Below are 23,548 nucleotides of genomic sequence, written 5' to 3' on the forward strand. Positions count from 1 at the left end.
CTGCATTAGACAATTACATTCATCACATTAATGATTCAAACACAATTCACCCCACACCTTAATCTTGCTGGTAAGTTTTGGCGGCAGGGAAACCAGCCTATCTCCTTCATCATAGAGTCTAAAATACAAACTTCCAAGCGTATCTCCAGCGGTCCAATCAATGCGCTCTGTATCCTGCAGCACCATGACATCAGAGCCCTCATCCTGTGTGTAGACCTCCAGACGGGTCACACGTGAGCTGGGCAACACACGCAGCTGTCGTTCCACACACGCCACTGTTTTATGGTTCTGTGCATACATGAAATTATAAAGATTAAACTGCTTACTGAAAGTCACATTTTTATATTAATTAAAAGCACTTAGAACACTTAACATTAAGATTTTTTAAAAAAGGTTATTATTTTCAATAGTTGATGTTATGGCTGAAAACTAATATTAGCAATGTCTTGAAAACAAAGTACTATAAAACTGAATTCACATATCATTTTGTTACTAGTCAGTGTTAGCACAAGAGAAAGAAAACGGCTTAATAATGTTAAATAATAAGCTTAGACAAACATATTAAAGGCACAATGTGTAATTTTCACTACTAGAGGTCGCTAAACAACAATGGCAATAGCATAATGACACTGTGAAAAAGTGTGAAATGAAGGAAATTGTAGTCTTCACTGTCAAGAGGAATTAGGGATGGACAATAATTTAATACCATTATATTCTGCAGTACTTTTTTCAAAGCTGATATGGTTTCTAAACACATTTCCAATATACATCGCAGCGTCACAAATATGCAAATGAAATTGTTACCCTAGGGTTTAGGAATGCACAGTGTGAAACATCAGATTATGATACCGAGGGATATCTCTAAACCACTGGTTAACTGTGTTCATACCAGATACAAATAAAGCAAATAAAATGTGTTATTTGTGCATAGTTGGGCGCTTAAAATTTTTAGTTAACTTGCTTCATTCGCGTGTGAAACTCGCCAGATTGTCCGACCTCCTCACTCACTTTCTTCCAAGCAAGATCCTTTTTATTCCCGTTTCTATAAAAGTACGAAGATGTGTCATACAGCCCCGGGTGTCCACATACAGCAACAATGATTTAGTCCTCCATTATTGTTTCATATTTCTGCCTCCGCTCGCTACGTCGTAATCATATCTCTTCTAGAGCAAGCTCCTGATTGGTTAACGCAATGTGAATATCTGCCAAAGTTAAGATTTTTCAACGAAACGCTCAATTTGCGCCGTCTTATTTGCATGAACTCGTGCTGCAGGATCTATACCACACGTGGCAATGTGGGTCAAGGCGGGTCTTCCTTTCAAAGTGCGCTCCCGTGGCGTCTTTCGTAGCTAAACAACCATGAGCCGCGCTCTCCGGGACAGCGAGGAAAACGAAATGCCTGATTGGATTTAAATCGCTCATCTGTATCTTGCGTCAAATCATATTGTTGTCACCATGCGATCAATTAATCTGGTTGGCACTTTGGAGTGTTTAACCAGAGAAAAGCTGTCACTCAAGTACAAAAAAGAAAAAAGAGGGGCGGGGTTAATTCACATCAAGTCTTAGCTTTCAATAATGACACCATATAGGTGATTCTCACGAAAACTTGGTTTTAAAAATGTCAAGCATGAAAATGTAAAAATTGCTTAAATTTACTTTTTTCCCACCAGACATTGAAAAACAAAGTCTGGAGTAAATGGGAACATTAATTTAAAAACTTTTACTTATCATTTAACACTTTTTGTAACATAATTTAAAAATTTAAATTTAAAAAATTAGTCCTAAAAAATCTCATTACCGCAACAGTCAGAAAACATCAACACTGACATATTTTCAAAATGACATGACAAACCTGAAAGAACATAATTTGGAGATTCTGCACATGCATTTAAAATCAAAGTATTATGCTTCTATTAATTAAATTAACATTTAATAAGTATCTGTTGCGGTAATGATAATCAAAATGTCGTGTAAGCATTCTGACAAGACAATATTTCAAATTAACTGTAAAAAAATGATCTTACCTGGTAGCCATCTTGAAGTAACTGGTCCATGTGCTTGGTCACTCAAAATCAAACTTTATTAAAATTCTGTATGTGTGCTTAAACTGTTATCAAAAAGTGTTGCGGAGGATGAGAACATCAGGAATGGACACATCATTTTCCTAATTTTTCTTCATTATTATTATACATGACTAGTCAGTAAATATTTTTTCTGTCATCTAAAGTAGTCTAGCAAAACATCCATTTATTTTTTTCCCTAATATTTTTGTGTTAATTTGATTAAATTACAACATAACGCATGTTCAAACACAGTCGGACACATTGCGGTAATGAGAATTTCAGCAGAAAATGAGATAAAATTTACAATTATAAATTCTTATGTTGAAATCACACATTGTGCAAGGTAGAACACAGTATTGCGTTAATTCTGATGCTTTTTAATGTTACTATATTACACATTTTAAAGCTAAAATCATTAGTGCCGTGGTGTTTCAATGGTTTCGTGAGAATCACCCATATAGGGAGAAAGAACGGGAGATGTAATGCAACACAAACTGAAATATGCATGAGAAAAATAGGCTTAAGCTATCAGGTTAGAAAAGAGGAAAGATGAGGAACATGCAAAAGATAAAAGTATGTACTGTGCAGCTATGACACAGAGTATAATATGTATATAATGTAGTATGCTAGTATCTAACATATTATTATGTAGCTTGCAATGCAACAGACTAAGTGAAATTGACACTAAAAATTATGCATTGTAGTAGGATATGTATTAATATTTTCCCACAAATTTATACAGTATCGACAGAAATTTAGAAGTATATTAGTGATAGAAATTTTGGCCATATCGTCCAGCCCTAAGAGGAATCAATCTGACAGGACTCAGAAATAAACTACACAGCAAGTGATCTCAAATGTTGTCTTACAGGAATGCTGAATTTGGCAGTAAGGTTTTGTTGAGTGTGTACGGCCTTCAGCAGAAGAGGTTTGGCCAACAAGAGTCCAGATCCTGAGAGACTGCAGTCCACTACATCTACAGAAAGATCAGGAGCTCCCAGCAGCTACAAACACAAATCACAAAAGAGTTACACATATTTCACAAAAATCCTAAAGCTAACTACACTGCAATTCTGTAAAATATTACAGATTTTCCACCACAGCCAATGCAAGACCAACAAAATAAAAAAGAAGACATTGTGTCTGATATTCTGTACCTGACATCGGACTGTGAGTTTAGGATGAGTGGTGATGTTGTGATACTCGTCATGAACTTCCACTCTGATGTTAACCGGTGTGCCGTTCTCCACAGAAATCACATCATCTTCAGGAAAGACAACAAGTGTGTGTGGAAGGCCTGGAAGACACGAGGACAGTGAAGAAGATTTAATTCATCAAAATATAAACAAATAATAACTCAAATATTTTAACAGTATGTATTTGAGTTATATATTAGCTGTAGTCTAAGCCTGTGAAAATTGGATTATGGTCTACATACTGAACTTTTACGTATGATTTTGAGATAATGAGGCACTAAAGCCCCACCAGAAGATCCTGTTTAAAACCAGAACCAATGAGATTAAAGTAATGGTCATAGGACCCACTGGAAGAATATCCTGAATGAATTAAAAGACCAAAGGACATAAATAAAAATATAATAAGGGAGAAAGAGAAGCCGGTTGCTTTTGCAGGTGTATCTGCAAGACTTGCTCGGCTTTATGTCAGACATTAAAGTCTACTGTATCTTTTGAAAATTTATCAAGACTGTTTTAGCTTTATTCTTAAAGAACCCAACAAAAAAACACAATAACAGCAGGATTATATCATCTACTGTCTGTCTGTTTCCTCTTTCAGTGATTATAATGTCTGTGTGCGTTTCTCATACCAGGCTGCACAGCGATTTGAAATGACTGAACATTCGGCTTCAGCCCTGGAATCTGAACTTTCACTGTATGCATCTGTTAAAAAAATACAAACATGAAACATTAAAGGGCAAAGGTTAGCGCAACTGAATGATATTTAACACACACGCACGGGCACGCGCACACAGAGACACACACATATATATACACACTTTAAAGCCAGGCTCACATCATAGGATTTTTGGCTGGATTTTGCTGTCGTGGACAAGGTCTGTGACAAAAAATTTGGAGATGTCAGGTTTCCCGCCGGCACAAATAGTCATTCAAAAAACTGATGGGAAATCTGTCAAGCGCAGACTTTTACCCGTTACTTTGCCCTTACTTTCATGTGTGAGATTTATATTTCACACGCCGAGATATGCGCACAGAAACAAAACTGCGAGAAGGAAAGTTAAGGTGTTTGCATGCGAAATCAGGGTATTGAGCAAAAAACTACATGTGCCGATCGTTTTTTGCTTACACCTTTATGGGCTTTCCCCAAAAAAGGAAACCGATTTATGCATATAAATGACCCCACACGTTATCAGTTTATTTAGCATAATCGTTGTAAGACTGTGCATGTAAACGCACTCAATGACAAGTTGTAACTAATCCAACCAATCACAGTGCAGATGGTATAAAGGGAGAGACCAATTGAAGGGCGATCATTGTAATTTCTCATGACAATTTATGTGAGAAAACATATTTTTGCTGATGGTCGGGAATGCCTCTTTATTGAGTGTTTTGCAGGATGTGCACCTCGTCAGCGTTGCGTGTAGTATGCATGCAGCTATAAATAGATGACGACAACTTGTGACACCTTGTAGTGTGAGCAACGCAGTGATTCAGGTAGGTTTTTCAATCCTGTAGTGTGAGCTTGCCATTACCGTGTGTGCACACCACTAGCGACTAGCAACAGCAGACCAACACAATCTAGTTTATTTTAGTGAAAGCTTGGCGACATCCAGCGACACAAGCGACAATGACCATTGGACGATAGGAAGTACAGCTACGTGACAAAGTTGGGAACATTTCTATTTTATGCATATGACGCACGACTTTCCGGAGCAACTTTTAGCATCAGCCAATCAATTGATTGAACTGTATGAATACAACTTGGTCATTTTAACAAAACTTTGGACTGGTGGTGGTGATATTGTTACTTATTCAGGTACAATAAAATATTAAATAAAAGAATTAAAAAAACAATAATACTGACAAAGATAATAATAATAAAAATTCTACTACTAATAAAAAAGGTTATATACATACACACAGTAACCCGAATGCTGCAAATCATTTTGACAGGTACAGTTTAATATTACACAATAATTAAATATAAATATGTCTTTTAATAACTTTTATCATTGTTGGTGTGTCATGAAAAATAGCACGGCAAAGTTTTTGAAAAAGTGCTCAAAGCTAGATACCAGGTTGCTGAGTTGGTCCCATCTGCATGTGTCACTCTCATCTATTCCAGCTAGGACATTTTCTCGTTGTAACATGCGAGTACTACAGTTAATATATTATAATATTCCAGTTAAACAAGTCATTAAGCATCGCAATACAGGTTTGTGCAGTTCTGTTAATCCTTATTATGATAGAGGATTTTTTTTACTTATCAAAACTGTGCCGTGGCAAAAGAAAGGTTGGGAAACACCGACATATATGACACACTATATTTACAAATGATTAACCAAATGATTAAGTAAACGTATTTTCTTTACTTACTTATGAGGTAAACGTGTGAGATAATGTACAGGTAGTCAGTTTTTATTATTGAAATTAGCCCCGACAATGTGATCAGGACCCGACACAAAGCAGACATTATCCCTAACTTGATAAGTAATGTAATGAATGTAATATAATAATGTAAGCCAATGCTGACCTTTCCAAGTCGACCTATGTTTCCTCTGGCCTTCACATCTTTAATGATGCTCCCAAAAGCCGTCCCCTCAAAATTCAAGTCCGGTGAACTACACAAAAAAAAAAACACTTGTGAATTACTGACCAAGCATTTCTTCCTTAAAGGGATAGTTCGGGCAAAAACGATATTAAACCCATGATTTACTCACCCCCAAGCTGTCCGAGTTGCATATGTCCATCGTTTTTCAGACAAACACATTTTCGGATATTTTAGAAAATATTTTAGATCTTTCTGTTGATTAAATGTAATGTTACGGGGTCCAGCAATAGTCCACGACCTTCAAGTCCAAAAAAAGTGCCTCCATCCTTCACAAATTAAATCCAAACGGCTCCAGGATGATAAACAAAGGTCTTCTGTGGGTAATCCGTGCGGTGTTGTGGTAGAAATATCCATATTTAAAATGTTATTAACGTAATTAAATACCTTACGGTAGCGCCGCCATCATGGAGTCATCCGCATTCAGGATGAGAGCTTACGCAGCGTACAGAGTTTCTCTGCTGGTGCTCTGTCCCCCCGCCCTCCGAATTTGTCATACGTCACTAAGAAAAGTGCGTACACTACGCTAATACTCCTGAGTCTAAGATGGCGGCGCTCCCGGAAGGTAGCAAATTACGTCAATAACTATGGATATTTCTACAACAACACCGCACGGACCACCCCCAGAAGACCCCCGCCCATCATCCTGGAGCCGTCTGGACCCAACCCGTGAAGGATGGACGCACTTTTTTTTGACTTGAAGGTCGTGGACTATTGCTGGACCCCGTAACATTACATTTAATCAACAGAAAGATCTAAAATATTTTCTAAAATATCCGAAAATGTGTTTGTCTGAAAAACGATGGACATATGCAACTCGGACAGCTTGGGGGTAAGTAAATCATGGGTTTAATATCGTTTTTGGCCGAACTATCCCTTTAAGAGCACTTCACATTATGAACAATAATGACTACTATAAAAAATAAAGTTCATTAAAAATAATTTTGGATTTTAGAGAATAGCAGCGTTGACTATGAAGAATAATTCTCAAAGCAGAATGCTCTATTGCCAAAAGATAGATGTTATTGTCAGAGACATGAAGCCAAGTTGATTGGTCTGCTATCATGCACCTGCTTATATAGTAACGCTTTAACTCGCATGTCACTATTATGTATTATTCATGCCTCTTCCTCCAATCTCTTGATTCCCCCTTCGGGTCCAAATTGAACAAGAGGCCCCATTATACACAAAACAGGACAGTCCTGCCACCATGTGAGCACATCCTGTCTCCAATACGTGTCCCTCTACATATTAACCACACGTGACCCCACCTGTGAAACCCCAGCTAAACCCCAGGGCCAGATTTACTAAACAGGGCAAATTAGCGTTAGAGAGCGTGTGGAACCATGCAAAGGATTTTTACCATATTAATAAAACATATTGTTTGCTTAGCCATGTTTATTTGCTGGAAGAAATAAAAGAAGAGTCACTAGGATAATTCATACAATACAAGGTGTTTCAAAACTACTTGTGAACCTTAATTTTTTGTCCTCCAGTTCTTTTCAGTGTCCTATGGCTTCGTTAGCTGTGATGTCCGTGGTGCTGAACTCAAGCGAATCAGGCGTAAGTACATCACCCGCACATCATCAGCTCTGCCTATTTGTGATGCTGAACTAACTTACGCTGCTCTTAGTACAGGGTTCCCACACCTTAGTTAACTTCAAATTCAAGGACCTTTCAAGGACTTTCCAGATCCAATACCCTTAAATTCAAGGACACTTTTTAAGTGAGTGCAAGGTTACATCAGCTGTGTCCCAATTCAGGGGCTGCGACCTTCAAAGCATGCGACCTTAAATATGAGCACTCAGTCTTTCAAGGTGGCAGCCTCAGAACTCCGCGAAGAGATCTGAAATGAGACGGTCTAACCTTCGAACGACCCATAATTGGCGTCACCTGCTACGCCTGTCATCAGGACATAGCGGAAACGTTTCTGACTTATTAAAATAAATATGAAATCAGAAAAATATTAATTTAGTTTAGAAAATATGACACGTTGACGTAGATTAAACTATTCAACAGTATATTAAATTAAATTAATCAACCTTAGAAATATATGCATCATAAAAATAATAATATTAACACAATATATAACTTATTATACTAAAACAGTGACAAACTTTTTTTGATAAATACACACTTTTATTTAATGAAGGTTTTAATTGTTTATTTTAGAATATCCAGCCGCCGTTGCAGGCGCGCAATGAATCTTGGGATATCCTCGGCTGTTAAGGATCTATTCGTTCTATCCTTAACAGCGCGGAGAAATGAGGACGCATTTTGAGGTTTCATTCTAAGCATCCTTCGAATTGGGACGGCCTTACCAGCCTCAAGTCGCGCTGCTGTGACGCAATCGGTCTTAAAATACGTCCTTAGAAGGTCGCAGCCCCTGAATTGGGACACAGCTATCGTGTTACCTCTTAAGATACATCGTTACAGTTCCCTTTTGAAGGAACTTGCACTGCGTCACTATGGTGAGACTTTGGGGACGCCTCCAGGGGTAAGTGCGTCTGAATGTATATATCAAATTCAACCAATGGTGAGGCTTAACGACAAAAACAGTGTGACGCGGGCCAGGAAGTATATCTCTATCTGAAATATTGCCAAAGACGGCGTTACAGGAACGCAGGAAGTATGGCAAGGGAGACGCAGCGTCTCGTTCCCTTCTCAGGGAACAACAGTTACATACGTAACCCGAGACGTTTTCACGTGTCAAACACAACTATGCAAAAAAGCATTTTTGTATCAATCAACATTCGCATACAGAAGATATAAGCATTTAAAGTGAACAGTTTAGCACGTGTGCTTAAAAAGTCTAGAATTATTATGATATTATCCTACACTACACAGGGAATAGTATGTTTTTTTTTTCCAGAAAACTTCTTGCATAGAATAGATTCAAGCACTTTCAATGACCTGTATCTATGTATGTTTATTTTCACAAACTTCCAAGGGCCTTGAATTTTTCCCTCCAGATTCAAAAACATTCAAGGATTTCAAGGACCAGTGGAAACCCTGTTAGTAGATTGCGTTGGTCAATATGGAAATCAGCTATTATTTTTTTAATTGCGCGCTAATTTGCCCCGTTTGGTAAATTATAATAGTTTGTGCATTCTGTCTTAACTGGCCCGACCAACATTAACATTATTTATGAGCCGTTTAGGTAGTGTTGTAGTTCTCAAGACCACTTTTTAAATGTCTTGGTCTCGTCTTGGAATCGACCACATTTTTATTCGGTGTCGTCTCGGTCTCAGACAAAGAAGACTCTGAATTTTATTTCAAGACCGGTCAAGACCACAACTGATGGCACATCACAAATTTATTTTTTTAGCATTTATTTTATGCAGTTTATTCAGGTTTGGCATGAATGAATCTCCCAATGACAATTTTTGTAATTTTATTACTAAAAACACCTGCATTGTGTTAAGTGGATGGCAAGCCATGGATAGACAGTTGATAGAGACGTTGATTTCAGCTCTTTAGTGTTTGTTCACTTTTATTTGCTCATAAACAAAGATATATTTCCACATATCTGCAATGCCTTTGATTATTTTATCAACTTCTCTGATGGCACACACACACGCACACACGCACACACGCACGCACAGGCACACGCGCACACACCCGCGCGCACACACACACACATAGATAAGAAGTGCCTAATCATATGCATATTCCACATTTTATCATAAGTCTTTTAATGCAATGACTTGCACTGCAGTGTTTCCCCATCACGCCTGCGGTTGTAGATAGAAGGGATACAGCAAACGAAATCTCGCCGGATGAGCACTGTTTTATCCTATTCCTTCAACCAAACTCAACTCTAAACACAAAATTTCACACGATTGTAGGATGTATTTGTATCTCATTTAGCCAGAGCCGCTGTTTTCATCCTAATAATCCTACCTTCAATCTAATCCTAAACTTTTCGGCATTTGCTGTATTTTGCCTTCTAGACAAAACCAACGGCGGCAGCTCGCAAAATAAAAGCTATCGAAATGTCCGCCCTGCCAGACTGGCTGTCTTAGAAATAAATTCCTTTCTGGATTCGCGTTGTTCACTCATTTATAAATAAATCTCCTAAAATATCATAATTTCCTCCATGGGTTTAGTTTCATGCACAAATAGATTTAAATCAACAAATGATGATGAGGCTACGTCTCTGTTTTGAAAAATAATAATAAAATAAATAAGCCTACACGAAATATGTTACACTTAAATAATTATTAAATTGACAAAACGAACATAAAAGTATTTGAGTTTCTGTTCTTTTTTTTTGTGACGCGCTGTAAAACCAAAGCAGCAGAAGGCACGTCATGTTTTTAATGATTTTAAATAACCACAAGGTTTTCTCCTTATTGTGAGTTTACACAAATAAAAATACACCATTTAGAATGTTGTTTTACTTTTATCTTTATGACTATAATTTTAGGGTAATTTAAGGTGCAAGCTGGTCATCACGCGTATGCTGTTCACCGGCGCATATCTACACCGACGCAGCGCAGGGCTGCGAGAAAAGAAAGGATTAAACTTTCGATTTAACATATTACGAGTTTTTTGGACATTCATTTGGAATCACTGTACTCATATAATCAACTTATCGGGCCATTAGTTATTCAGAATATAGACTATAAGCGCAGCGCGCTGCTGACCGCTCAGCTGTCAATCTTCCGTTCTTCGACACTCACATTAAGTTTCACATGAAATGATAAGATATTTGTGCAAAAACAAAAGGTTAAATACTGAATACTACTTATATGCGACTGCAAGACATTAATAGTCGAATCTGTTTGTAAGGAAACTTACATTATTCCCGTGGGAAGAGAAGGACGTTGGTAATAAAAACTTGAGGCAGACGGTGAGACTGTTTCATCTGTTCCAGACAGCAGGGTCGGGGTACCCGCGGGTGAAACTCCTAATATTTGATGTAACGAGTGTAATAATATTAACGTGTTATATGCGTTGTAGATGCAGGTCACTGCAGTCTTTATGTCAAACGGGTCGGGTCTCGGGTGTGGAATAAAATTGCTGCTGATGTCGGATAACTGTGTGCGGATTATCAAACAGGACTGTGCGTGACTTTGCAACAGGGAACTGTAACGCTAAACACGAGCACGAACTTGCAATGCACACTACATTAAAACTACAATGAAATATCCGTACTACGTACGTAGTAGCTATGTAACGTTTTTTTAAGAAAATATAGTTTAGATCAAACATAGAAAAGCAATATGCTATAAATATAAGGACAAGTAAATGACAGCATGAAAAAAAAATACATGCTAGTTTACTGTAGCCTATATTCTACATTTAAAAAAAAAAAGTACATTTTTATAATCATCATGGGCGCCCCCCTGCCGCCACAGCTGGAAAAAATCCTAGAGGAAACACTGCACTGGTCTTGACTTGGTCTCGGCCTGTCTTGGTCTTGACCCTTTAAAGTCTTGGTCTTGTCTCGGTCTGTCTTGGTCATGACTTGGTCTCGAATTAGGTGGTCTTGACTACAACACTACGTTTAGGTTACGGCAATTCTTGGGTCAGCAGCATTAACCACCATGGGCGTCCCCTGCCGCCACAGCTGTAAAAATCCTAAAGGAGACACTGCAATAGGTTTTGGAGTAGAGCTCAGATGTGCGTACACTTACCTGCACTCCAGCTGGGGTTTAATGTCAGCAGGTGGACGTGCAGAATTATCAAACTCATCCTTAAACTCCAGAGGAATACTGAAGGGCACTCCAATCTGGACCGGAGAGGAAATTAAACCCAATGCAAAAGCTACAGCTTCACCCTCTGACATACAGGGAGAGAGAATTATATATACATTGTGAATGTTACAGGTTTTGTAATAAATAATATATATCTAGAATCTATTATTATGACTTTTAAGGATTATCTACACTGTTGGTTTATAGTAGCTGTATGGCTACGGTTCATTTGTGTTTTACCTTTAATAGTGAAATTGAGGTTGTGGTGAGGTAATTTCTTTCCAGCCCATTCATCGGCCAAGCTGTCGCTGATCACTGTCTGCAGGTTAAGCGTGTACTTGCCCAGCTTACTTAAATTCCCTGGAAAAGAAAACTGGCTTATTCTTTCAGAAGAGAGGCAAAGCAACAAATCCACAATTCAAATAATAATAAATCACACAAGGATGTATTGTTTCTTTACCCATAGTTTTGAACCAGTACTCCCACTTGGCTGAATATACACCAATGTGAAAGTTGGTCTGTACGTCACCTTTAGAAGCTGAAGAGAAAAAGTGTGCACAATCCTTTTCAACTCAAAGATGGATAAACACTTTCAACTATTATGTTTTAAACATGAGAACACAAAGCTCACATACAGTGCCAGATGACTTTGAGGCGAATCGAAAGTTTCTTGGCATTGACGGCCAGCGGCAGCCGAGACATCGACTCTCCCTTCTTGTTCAAAATCTCCACTTTAATGGGACCTGAACAATTAGATTATGAATTAAAGTGATTAATATTCTTTAATATATAGATAAATGTACATGCATGTGACTGTGTTTACCCAAGGGTGTGCCTGCTGGTCTCACGTCTTTGTCAACCCATGGGTTTTCTTCAGGCCACGTTAGCCTTAACCGATCTGGAAGTCTGATTACAACAACATGCATGTCAGTCATATCTGATCTCTGAGTCTAAACACATAAAGCTGATTTAAGAGAGGAATGTGTTCTCAGTGCTGATGAAAACACATTACTCTGCCTCTCTTTAGTCAGGATGAATGATGGAAACATCCGATCTTACTTGGCAAGTTCATCTTCAATGTTCTTCTTAATGACTGCAGGCGTGGCCAGTCGGTCAATCTTGCAGATTGGAATGATCTTCTTTTCACCATACAACTCTTTTGGTTCCTAAGGAAAAAAGAACGTTTTACAAAGATGTGCTGATTTTTATACGCCACGTATATGCAGCTTCACAATAACAGTGTCTGTTCTTGAAGTTTGGCATTCTGAAAAATATGGAGAAGTATTTCCTTTAGGGCTGCAACTAATGATTATTTTCATAATCAATTAATCAGACGATAATTTTTTTTATTATCCGATATTATCCATGTCACTAGGACATTTTTCCCTTATTATACCTAAATAAGGTTATTCGCTATTAAATAGGGTTTTCACGTGTAAAACTGTAATTTTATCTCTTTTCCCACCAGCATTTAAAAAAAAATAGTTGCCAGCCAGCGGCAGCATTGTTAATGATTTTCACAATAGTTTAATGCCTTTCAGAAAATGTTGTTCTTTAAATATATAAACATACAATATATAAAATATAAGAGCAGACCCACTGCTTTTGAACAACAACAACAAAGAACGTTTTATTCTATCTTAATTTGTTCTCTTGTTATCACCTCTCAGATGTGGCTAGGTTTCTTCAACAATACCGAATTTTGAGCAACATTTTTAGAAACTTTTTGTGAAGGACTTTTGATAGAGATTAGATTCAGAGCAATGATCAAAACAGAGTTTGAACTGTTTGACCTGGTTGAAGTGGTTGCGTCCGGGTTTTATAAGTTGGGTAAAAGCGCCATCTGGTGGATAATAGTGGAAATACAGATTGCCTGAAAAACTCGTCATTGGCGGGGAAAGAGTTAAGTGCAAAAGCCACACACTACTGGAGAGTTTTACTAATATCTTTTTGATTTTAATATTTTAAGCCTTAAATAAAAAAGTTCGTGCGGCTTTAAAATAGTAAAACATCTTTAATTGTAGTGGTGTCACGATTCTCCAAATCCTCGATTCGATTACATTTTCAATTCTGATGTCACGATTCAATTCGATTCTCGGTTTTTAAATGTTTTTTTAAAGAAAAAAATTATATGCCTTTATTATTATTATTATAGTTTCACATTAACATGCACATTGCGTGCTTTTCCTCGCATGGGGGTTTGTGGGCTTTACTTTACACGGAGAGCTTGTAGAGAGAGAATTCCTTCGTGCACGCAGATAGACTTAATGCGTGCGTCTTGGACTCCTATTATCTGAACTAAAACCGGTGCGTCATAAGCAGCTGCGCTTCCCTCTGTCTCACGTGCACGCGCTCTCGCATCTGTCCAAAGTCTAAACATAAACTAAAGTAATAATCCTTACGTATTTGTTCAGTTTTATGCGTTTCATGCGAGCTGAGGCAACTTTTGTTTAAAATATAACCCGCTGCATCTTTGCGGCTCTCTCGTGCACCTGCAGAGCTGCGCTCTGTCCGAAGGCAGATCACTATGTAGTAATCCTGTTTATGATATGCATTTCAAGGAGTTGTTGCAATACATCACTCGTGTTAAAAATATAAATCGCGTTCCGCTTGACCGATGTTTTAGAGGTTTATTTTCCCCCGCTTGGCAAGCTGACTGGACGTGACATGGGGGCTTGGCAGCATCGACGATCCCATTTTTTAATTTCGAAGTTCGAGGTTGTGACTTAATTTCGATCGATTTCGATTTAAAATCGAAATCGTGACACCCTTATTTAATTGTCAGTATATAAACAAACCAAATGAATTGAGTCTTCAAGGATGTGCTGGTGAGGAAGTTTCGTCACAGATTAATAAACTCATTTCAATCTCTATTCTGGACCTTGATAAGTATTAACATTATTCGTAATTAACAAAATAAATAAGCCATTATGATATACATGCGTTGTTACTATGGGTGTAAATTGAACAGTTCATTGAGATATGATACTGTTATCGATAATCTCCGCCAGAGATGGGCTGTTTGGCGATACATTAAACATTTCTTCGACGCATTTACGATTTGATTGTAATTAATTCATTAATACTTTAATATTACGAGCCTAGATAAGCAGTTACATAATACTCACGAATGTAACCAAAATATATAACATGAACATTTAATTAAACTTTTAAAAACTCTAAAAAATCTCCAACTCAATTGGGCATTCGCAACAACAAACTAAGAAAAAATACACTGTTTAAATAAAGAAAAATAAATGATAAGGGAAAAAAATGTCATATAAAATCAGCTTATGATGGCAACAAATTTGACGAGAGAGTTAAAATAAAGTTACCTCATATTGATGTGTGGCATCAAATTGTAAAATGTTTTTATCAATGCATCGATCCATATCAATGTATTGCTACAGCCCTAGTTGTTACAGTAATAAAAACATGTATTTCCCCTTACTTTAAAACAGATCCTTAGTTTGTTGTTCATACTATTTTTATGAAAACCCAACAACAACTAAACAAATACAAACTCACTAGATATTATATAAGAAATGTAACCTTTATTAACCAGCATTAGTGCGCTTTTGCTTTAGTCTTTGTCCCGTCAGGGTTGCCAGATCCGCTAAACAAAACCAGCTCAATGGCCATTCAGAATTAGTCCAAAAGCATCCCAATGACTATTCACAACCCAAATACAAACAACTAATATACCAAATTCTTCAATCTATAACCCATAGAAAAACATCAACCTGCCCAAACAGTTTAGACCAATGCAGAACTCTGCAGAAAGGCAGAGGACCTGGCAACACTGCTTTTCGTTTAAACAAGCTGGTCGCGTATTAACAACAAATTTTATTATCAATTTTTATAGATTAGTTGCTGCCGCCCTAATTTCTTGAACAGCAACAGTAGTTCATTTCCTCACCAGAGAAATCTGGACGTGTCCACCTGTAGAGTAAACATCTCCCTCGTAATCTCCATACAGCAGAAACTGAACTATAGATCCAAACATGACAGGCTGAGTTCGGACAGATTTTACCTGAGGAAAACAAACAATAAAATAAAACCTCTTTTTCATTTATTATTGTACATTGGCACTATTCAACATGCTGACTCTATATAATGCAGTGCAGTGTAATCTTTCATGAGCATCAGCAGAAATTTATAACACAAGATTTCAGTAATATCATCGGCCACCACTAATTCAAACATTGAAGAGAGATAGGGTCATTTGTATTATTGTATTTTATATGCACGTTGTCTGTGTGAGAATTATCAAAGCTTACATATTGTCCTTTCTCATAAGTTTTGCCGTCCCACTTGATAGATTTGAATTGTGCCCAAGGAGACTGCATGCGCTTGGTGGTCACATCTGTACGTGTTGTCACACCCAAAAAACCTTGAAACATCACCTGCAAACACACACACAGTGTCAGAATTTTTTTTTTTATATTAACATTTATACCTAAATAACAAAAAAATAATACATCATTATTTAATAATTATATAAAATTTAATAAAATAATTTATATTTGCAGATAAAATGCTTCAGCCACAGACACGGAAGCAGAAGTGCAAAATTATAGTGATGCAAATATTACAGATTTGTTTACAATCAAATTATTCTGACTGATGCATTAAAGCCCACATAACACACACTTTTTTGCTAATCTCATGTTAATCTTTAGTTTTATCAGATTTATAAAAGACAGATCAGCTCTAGCGGAGGAACAATGATAATGAGCATCCCCGCTCTCACTTTGATTGACGTGTGAGCTTGCTTTTCCAGGGGAAGTGCCCATAAAAGGAATATGGGGTCACTTATATGTAAGAGGTACCCATGTTCAAAAAAAAAACTTTACGAAAAAACATGTAGAAAAGAGGAGGCGTTTGGCACAGAAATACTCTGTCACAAGCTCAACTGCTTTTTGGACACCTTGCATTTGTTTAGCATTAGATTACAAGTCTTTAACTGTTTTAATAAGTCAGAATGCATGAAATAGCATTAACCCCCTCTTTAAAATTTATTTTATCAATGCTTGATAGATAATCCTAGATCAAAAATTCCTAAAATAATGTAGTGTTATTTAGACGCATACTTGCTTATCAAAGCGCTCATGACAATCCTTTAACCAGTTGATAAACTCTCTTTGGATCTTCACTCGCTGCTCCTGAATGAATCAATACAGATCGTGTTAAAAACAACATACATCACATCACAGGAGTCTGTCCAGTAGAGTCCTGCCGAGCGTTTCTGTACCTGACCGTTGTTCACTCGGGTAAAAATGGTGTCTTTGTCACGCAGTTGAAGTTCGAGGTCCATGAAGGTCAGTTTGTTGGTGCTGACCTGAAATCGATCGTTGGCGAAGAGAACTCCTGAAATTCGGTTATAACACTCCAAAGGCACGGCACCTGCTTTCTTCGGCCTTGCACACCACTCAAACCTTGCACGAACAAAGTGTGTAAATTAATAAAAGTATATAATATCACCAAGACTATAATCTATAGTTGAGCCTTTTGTTGATTTTTATTGATATTGTTAATAATGAATTATGAATGACTTTGAACAACAATCTTTTAAACAATCTGTTTTCTGCTGTGCATTGTCTATGTTTACGGTATCATATGTAAACTGATGCTAAATGCTAAAAGATGTCAGAATTTGAAAAAATACTCTAGCTGAGTTTCGATTACCCTTCAAATTGCGCAAAATAAAATAAAGAATGGAAAATGCACCCAATGAAAACACGGCAATTTCGCATTAACTACCATATATCACAAAAACATTTTTTATGCTCAGGTGAGGTGGTTTTTCAGGCAATTTGAAAAAAGAATACATGCAAAACTGCAATGGAAACTGATTTTTCCCATTTACAGGTCACCTGACCTGCATAAAAGTCACATGCTTATTCATTTAAAATGGCACGCTATGTTTGGTTGGAGAACAAGATGAAAAGAGGTGTGTTTGACTTCATGTCAGCAAATCGGGAGTCGACTGCTCTGTATGCTTTTGAGTCACTCTCGCTGTATTTTTATGTTGGCCGCACGTCAGGCGACACTTCGCCGTATGAAGTCGAACAAGCACGTTGCCATGGTTTTTATAATGACTATAATGAGTTATGTTTTAGTCGCATAACATCAGTTCATAAAAAACGCTAGAAAATAGAATATAGTAAAACATAGAAAATAGTTTTTTGTCAACATTTAGAAAATTATTCTAAAGTTTTGCGCAAATCTTTAATGTAAACGCAGATAGTAAAAAGCTTTAATCTCAGACAGTATTAAGATAGTAAAAGGTTTTACCCTAGGCTAGCATGCACACCAAAGCATTTACACCGGCGTATGTTTTCAATTGTTTCAAAAAAGCCAACAGCTGGCGGGTTTTGTCCGCTCTGCAGTTTTTCCGTGCTCAAGGCCGAGAGTTGAAAAATATTCAACTTTAGGTGAAAAGCTCAGCTCATCAATGTCACTCTCACCGTCCAATCACAGTGGAGGAGGGGAGTAACAAATATCACAACAACCAACCGGCGCATCATTTAACGACATTGTAATCAAAGTGCTCAGCTGCCATTTACAGCCGTTTTTAAATGCTTTGGTGTGCACATCCCCTAAGAGACTAGTGGGGCAGTAGTGAGATAGTAAAAGGTTTTACTCTGAGACAGTAGTGTAGGGAATAAGCCGGCCATTCCAGAAGCACTCAAAGATCGGTCTCTTCCCTCGACCTTCAGGATTCAACACCACACATTCTTCATCTTCGTCCTCTGGAGCTGAAATGCAGCCACAAACCAAACCGTTAAAACATATCTAGAAAACCATGTCATATTAGGGTACATAGGCATCAGATAAGAATTTTTTTAATTACTGGCATCAGTGTTACTCATTATAAGTGTTGTGTGCCAAGGCAAGTGCTATTATCACTATTGTCACTATTGTCCATAGTGAGTAAAAGTTTCATATCACTAAGTATTAAACTTCTGAAGATAACTTGTTCAGCAGATTTGTGCTATGGACATGAATGACATCTGCATAGCGAGCTTACAGCTTTTCCAGTTAATAGCAACTTAATGTTTTCACCTAATAAATAAGAAAGAGGGACCTGTGCCTCAAAAATACACGAAGGGCTTTTTTGACTCGTGTAGCAACTCAATGTAATAACGACACAATGTAAAAACTGCACATAATATAATAAGTATTACATTATTATAGCAATGAAATATTTATAGTGTAATAACTTTCTCACAACATAATAAAATCTTGATGTTGTGATAAAAAAATATTACATTAGAGAAATTTATTAAATTATAAAATTATAAACTAAAAAAAATATTGTCATAACTGTAATAGGCTTTTTAAACATTGCAAACTTATTATTAGCGGTGCTTGCGTTTATGCATCACTATTACTATACATCATATAGACATTAGACTGTAATCATTGGGGGATGCCAATTCACTCGCTAGAAACCACCCTGCACTCCCTAGTAACCACACCTGCGGTTGCTAGTACCCTAGCAACTGCATAGCAATAGCCTAGCAACCACCCCAGGTACCCTAGAAACCGCATAGCAACACACTAACCACCTAGCAACTGCAAAGCAACATCCTAGCAACCACCCTAGGTACCCTAGCAGCCAGCCGCAAAGCAACCATCTCGCAACCACATAGCAATAGCATGACAAACACCCCAGGTACCCTAGTAACCGCATAGCAACACCATACGCACCATGTAGCAACAGCTTAACATTCACCTTGGGACCCCAGCAATCGCAAGTCTATGGCCCAGTGATACTGCAGAGAGGTTTTGGGAAAAGCCCAAAGTATATTATCAGATGACTCATGTGTAATGAGTTTGATCTTCAACCTTGTGGTATTAGATATAGAATTATTATTAGTAAAACAAATAGGTTTAATTAATCATTTGACCCTTTCAGCTGTAAAGATTTTAAATAAAAGGTAAAGTTTTATTGTGAATACGGTGTAGGTGTTGTTTTTATGTTCTTATCCTTGTATGCTGCAACAAAAATTGCCTTTGGGAAACTAATAAAGTTGAACTGAACTGAACCTAGTAGGGATGTTAACAATTAATCGATCTTCGATTAATTGTCGATAAGAATTTACTCAATAAAACTTAACGATTGTTGAAAAACAAGATCATGCACGTGTGTGCGGCGCCTGCGCAAAACACATACAGTCGGAGAAAAAAAATTAAGCGATCGCGCAAAAGTTAAACTACTAGCTATGATCACAACGATGCTCGATGCCAAGCACACGCATGTGCTTTTTAACGTCATGCGAGACGAGGCTGGCTGGCTGCCAACGCAACGAAATTACATCCACAGTGGATCTGACAGGGTCCGACCCAGAAAATGCAAATACGTTTAGGATACTGAAAGCAAAGACCCTCTTCGGGGAAGCCTGCAAGATTAGCATAGCAACGCTGCTATATAGAGAGAAGGAGACCAGAAGCCGTTTTTAATGAACAGATTAAAATGTAATCTTAAATTATGGCAAGAAACTGTCAAATGTAAACTGTAACTGACTGTCGTTACACCCTGAATGCCCACAACATATATCACTTATCATCATTATTGACTGGCTGAGGCGCTGCGTGTTTTCTAATGGAAGGTTGGCATCTCCGTAATATAAGCATCTTTGCTGAAAGTACGTCTAAGTTGAGGTGACGACGAGAAAAAGTGCCCTTCGTGTGCTTCTTGGATATAATTACAAACAGTGTATCAACGACTCGGAAAGCGAGGTAAACAACTTGATAAATATCACTTGATGATAATAAAACTGTTATTTTGACATGGACTTTCATGCGTCTGTTGCAGAGTGCCCATGTGAGGCGGAGTTATACACTGTGTCTAATAGTCATTATATTTCATTACGAGAGAAGTTTAAATTGATGATTTTATCAAAACAACAACTACATTGACTCATTTTACAATCCCACTAGCATGTTATTTAGACAAAATAAAATCTTTTAATTCGCGTGAGGAAGCTGTCGTTTTTATGCACACTTTTATGTCATTGGCTATATGCCACTGTAGTGAAGGCTTATTGCACTATTACTGTTAACGATTATTCGATTGATTGATCGTTAATTTAAATGATCATCGAATATGGGAAATTGTATAAATTGACATCCCTAGAACCTAGCAACCAACAGAATTCCCTAGCAATCGTTTAGCAGGACCTATATCTCTGAATCAGAAGCTCTTTTAACTCAAAATCTATCATAATTACATTATGTAAAAAGCCAAGATTTAATTACATTTTGAGAATATTACATAATGAACATTTAATTGCAATAATAATGTAATACTTATTAAATTATCTGCAGTTTTTACATTATGAGTTGCTTCAGGCCAGTATACGATCCAGCAATACCCAGAACACCTCGCACACCACGGCAATCGCTCACCACACGGAAGAAGTGATGTAGACATTATGAGCACAGATTAGTGTATAAGATTCAATATCTGATGTGGCATACGGATCCACTGGATAAGTCTCTTGATCATAGAGAAACGGGTGAAACCGGATTATTCCCTCCACTAAAGAGTCTCCAGCACCAGTGGCTTTAAACTCAAACGTTGAAACGCTGGAGTTCACATAGAGGGTTTGCATGTCATTATCCACCTCTCTCAGATTCATCACACGTGGCATCCGTGTGGAGCGCTCAAACAGACTGATCTGATGAGAGAAACGTTCATGAGGTTCATTCAAATTCTGAATCCATCTGCACACACGCAAACACGCACACACACGTTGCTTTACCTGAATGTCGATGTTTAAGTCGTCAGTGCTCCGAACATTTTTCTTGTCGTTTCCATCAATTCCATGTATATAGTAATGATAGGTGTGCCTTTAACAACGGAAACAACATTAATGGCCAAGGATAATGTTTTTTAGGCAACATGATATGGTTATTATAACTAAATCATATACAGTACTTGATTTTACAAAGTATGCCAAGTTGCCAACACACAGTTTGGCTGCAATGTCATCTACTTTAAATGTACTTTTATGGCGCCTCTGGGACTTTTTGTTGTACTACAATCTGTCAAGACTTTTGCCTAAATAACCCCTTTTATGGTCCACAGCAAAGAAATCATGTAGGTTGACAATGAAGTATCATTCATGAAGAGAAAGGTAAGACGTACGCCAACACTCGGGTCCACAGGCTGAAGTGCTGTTTGAGGTAGGTGACGTGTTCAGGTTGGATTCCAGTTATGACGACGGCTGTAAAACTCTTCTTGTTTTCTTCTTCAAGAACAATGGACTGTAGAAACTGCTCCTCACCTACATTCAGATGAGTGCAGTCACCAGGCTAAGAAAGAGAGAGAAGATACAGCACATTAAACGGCTAAATCCAGAGAAAAGCGATAATATAAAAGATGAGAAGATGAGAAATTCCTCTGACCTTTCTGTTCCTGATAAAGCCTGAATAAATGTCCTCTTTGTTCTTCTCTTTGCGCTCAAAGTCTTCTTTAGACATGATAAATTCATGAACGTATGGAGAATCTGTGGGTTTACTTATCATCTAAAACCAAATATTACATAAAATTAAATGATTTACTCGCCCTCATGCGCTTCTAAGAGTTAAGATGCAAGCAAGGATGCACAATTAGGAATGAGAAGAACCCACGGGATTCAACCTAAAAATGCAAAAACCTTGCACATTGAGTTAAAAACATTTTATCATTGACAAAAGGACCCACATTCTATTAATCTAAAAGTGAAGAGCTCAGATGCAAAATGCCGCTAAACAGCGTTGTTAAAAATGAGATAATGCTCTCGGCATGTGTTTTATGTTCATCAAATACCTTCGCTTCAAATCTGCTTAATCCTATTCAGAAATGCTGTGTTGTTGTCAGAATCCGCTAAACGCCACATCGACTTTGTGCACTTGTTCTCTAAGTGCACGAAAGATGAATTAGATAAATGACGACATGCAAAACAACCATGGATCAAATTCAAACTTGAGAGTACTTGGACCTAAATAAAATTGCCAAAAAAGGTTGCATGCATTTAAGGGTTTTGCAACTAAAGACAGTCAAATTTATTAAATTACAATGAAATTACCAAAGTGACATGTTGAAAATAAGGCCTTTCAATTACTTACAAATAACCTTTTCAATGGCATTAAAGTGAAATTAATTAACCTAAACTGAAAGAGCATGATAAACAAGCTAATTTACAAGAAAACATGTCAGATTCACTAATGGGGCATATTCAATGATTTGCACAAGTAGATTACACACAAATTCAATGCAAAGACACAAATAGACGCAAACTTGTGCGGGGCGATGGGAATGACGTGAATTGGGTAGTGCGATGGCTGCGAAAAAAAATGCTATTCGCCTCAAAACGCGTCTTCGTGCAAGTTGAAATTTGTGTCCAGCGAAAAATCGCAAAACACGAAGTTGAGTCCCGCTAGTGATATAGAGTAGAGTTCTCAACGGGCCTGAAAATTACAACCCGACCCGGCCCGTGGCTTTTAAAGCCTGGACCCCACGTAACCCGACACATCAACGTGAATTATCCGTCCGAACCCGACTCGGTCGCCGACCCCCCCCTTTTTTTTCATACACGTAGGCTATTATCATGACCACCAGATGGGAATTCAAATCAACCTTTAATGTTCACGTCTTTTAACAATACAAACAACTGAAACAATAAACTTTACATATAGGCTATATAAATATGCCTTAATAAATCATATATCACACAATAATAAATTAAAGGAACTCAAACATGTACCCGTACATGTCTCCTCCTGTAGTAGCAAGCAACGGTGAATTCACCTGCGGCAAGTTTACTTTTCTTCTCCGTGATGCGCGTTGCACGCAGCAGCCAGGCCAGACTTTCTTTACGGTGAACAGCAGTGATGATTAATATTTTTTTCACTGAGCATAAAAGATTAAGCCCAAGGTCCGACCCGACTCATTTGCTTATATTTTTCACTCGAACCTGGCCCGAC

At 37.6% G+C, this 23,548-nt stretch overlaps 1 protein-coding gene across 2 annotated transcripts in view; it reads right to left on the reverse strand.

Annotated features, from left to right (window-relative positions):
• smchd1 (structural maintenance of chromosomes flexible hinge domain containing 1) overlaps positions 1 to 23,548 on the reverse strand; it is a 54,091-nt gene that overhangs the window by 27,098 nt on the left and 3,445 nt on the right. For both annotated transcript variants that reach the window (XM_055217278.2, XM_055217271.2), the window contains exons 7-26: positions 21,989 to 22,108; positions 21,729 to 21,895; positions 21,343 to 21,430; positions 21,045 to 21,258; positions 18,216 to 18,330; positions 16,824 to 17,007; positions 16,663 to 16,734; positions 15,850 to 15,975; positions 15,489 to 15,602; positions 12,629 to 12,735; positions 12,393 to 12,475; positions 12,205 to 12,312; positions 12,030 to 12,107; positions 11,810 to 11,929; positions 11,510 to 11,654; positions 5,793 to 5,880; positions 3,889 to 3,961; positions 3,221 to 3,360; positions 2,933 to 3,067; positions 58 to 288 (exon numbers count right to left, since the gene is read on the reverse strand). In XM_055217278.2, coding sequence (XP_055073253.2) covers positions 58 to 288; positions 2,933 to 3,067; positions 3,221 to 3,360; positions 3,889 to 3,961; positions 5,793 to 5,880; positions 11,510 to 11,654; positions 11,810 to 11,929; positions 12,030 to 12,107; positions 12,205 to 12,312; positions 12,393 to 12,475; positions 12,629 to 12,735; positions 15,489 to 15,602; positions 15,850 to 15,975; positions 16,663 to 16,734; positions 16,824 to 17,007; positions 18,216 to 18,330; positions 21,045 to 21,258; positions 21,343 to 21,430; positions 21,729 to 21,895; positions 21,989 to 22,108 — 2,508 coding nt within the window. The remainder of the gene's footprint in view (positions 1 to 57; positions 289 to 2,932; positions 3,068 to 3,220; positions 3,361 to 3,888; positions 3,962 to 5,792; positions 5,881 to 11,509; positions 11,655 to 11,809; positions 11,930 to 12,029; positions 12,108 to 12,204; positions 12,313 to 12,392; positions 12,476 to 12,628; positions 12,736 to 15,488; positions 15,603 to 15,849; positions 15,976 to 16,662; positions 16,735 to 16,823; positions 17,008 to 18,215; positions 18,331 to 21,044; positions 21,259 to 21,342; positions 21,431 to 21,728; positions 21,896 to 21,988; positions 22,109 to 23,548) is intronic.

The sequence above is a fragment of the Misgurnus anguillicaudatus genome, chromosome 21 (genome assembly GCF_027580225.2).
Source record: "Misgurnus anguillicaudatus chromosome 21, ASM2758022v2, whole genome shotgun sequence".
Lineage (NCBI taxonomy): Eukaryota > Metazoa > Chordata > Actinopteri > Cypriniformes > Cobitidae > Misgurnus > Misgurnus anguillicaudatus.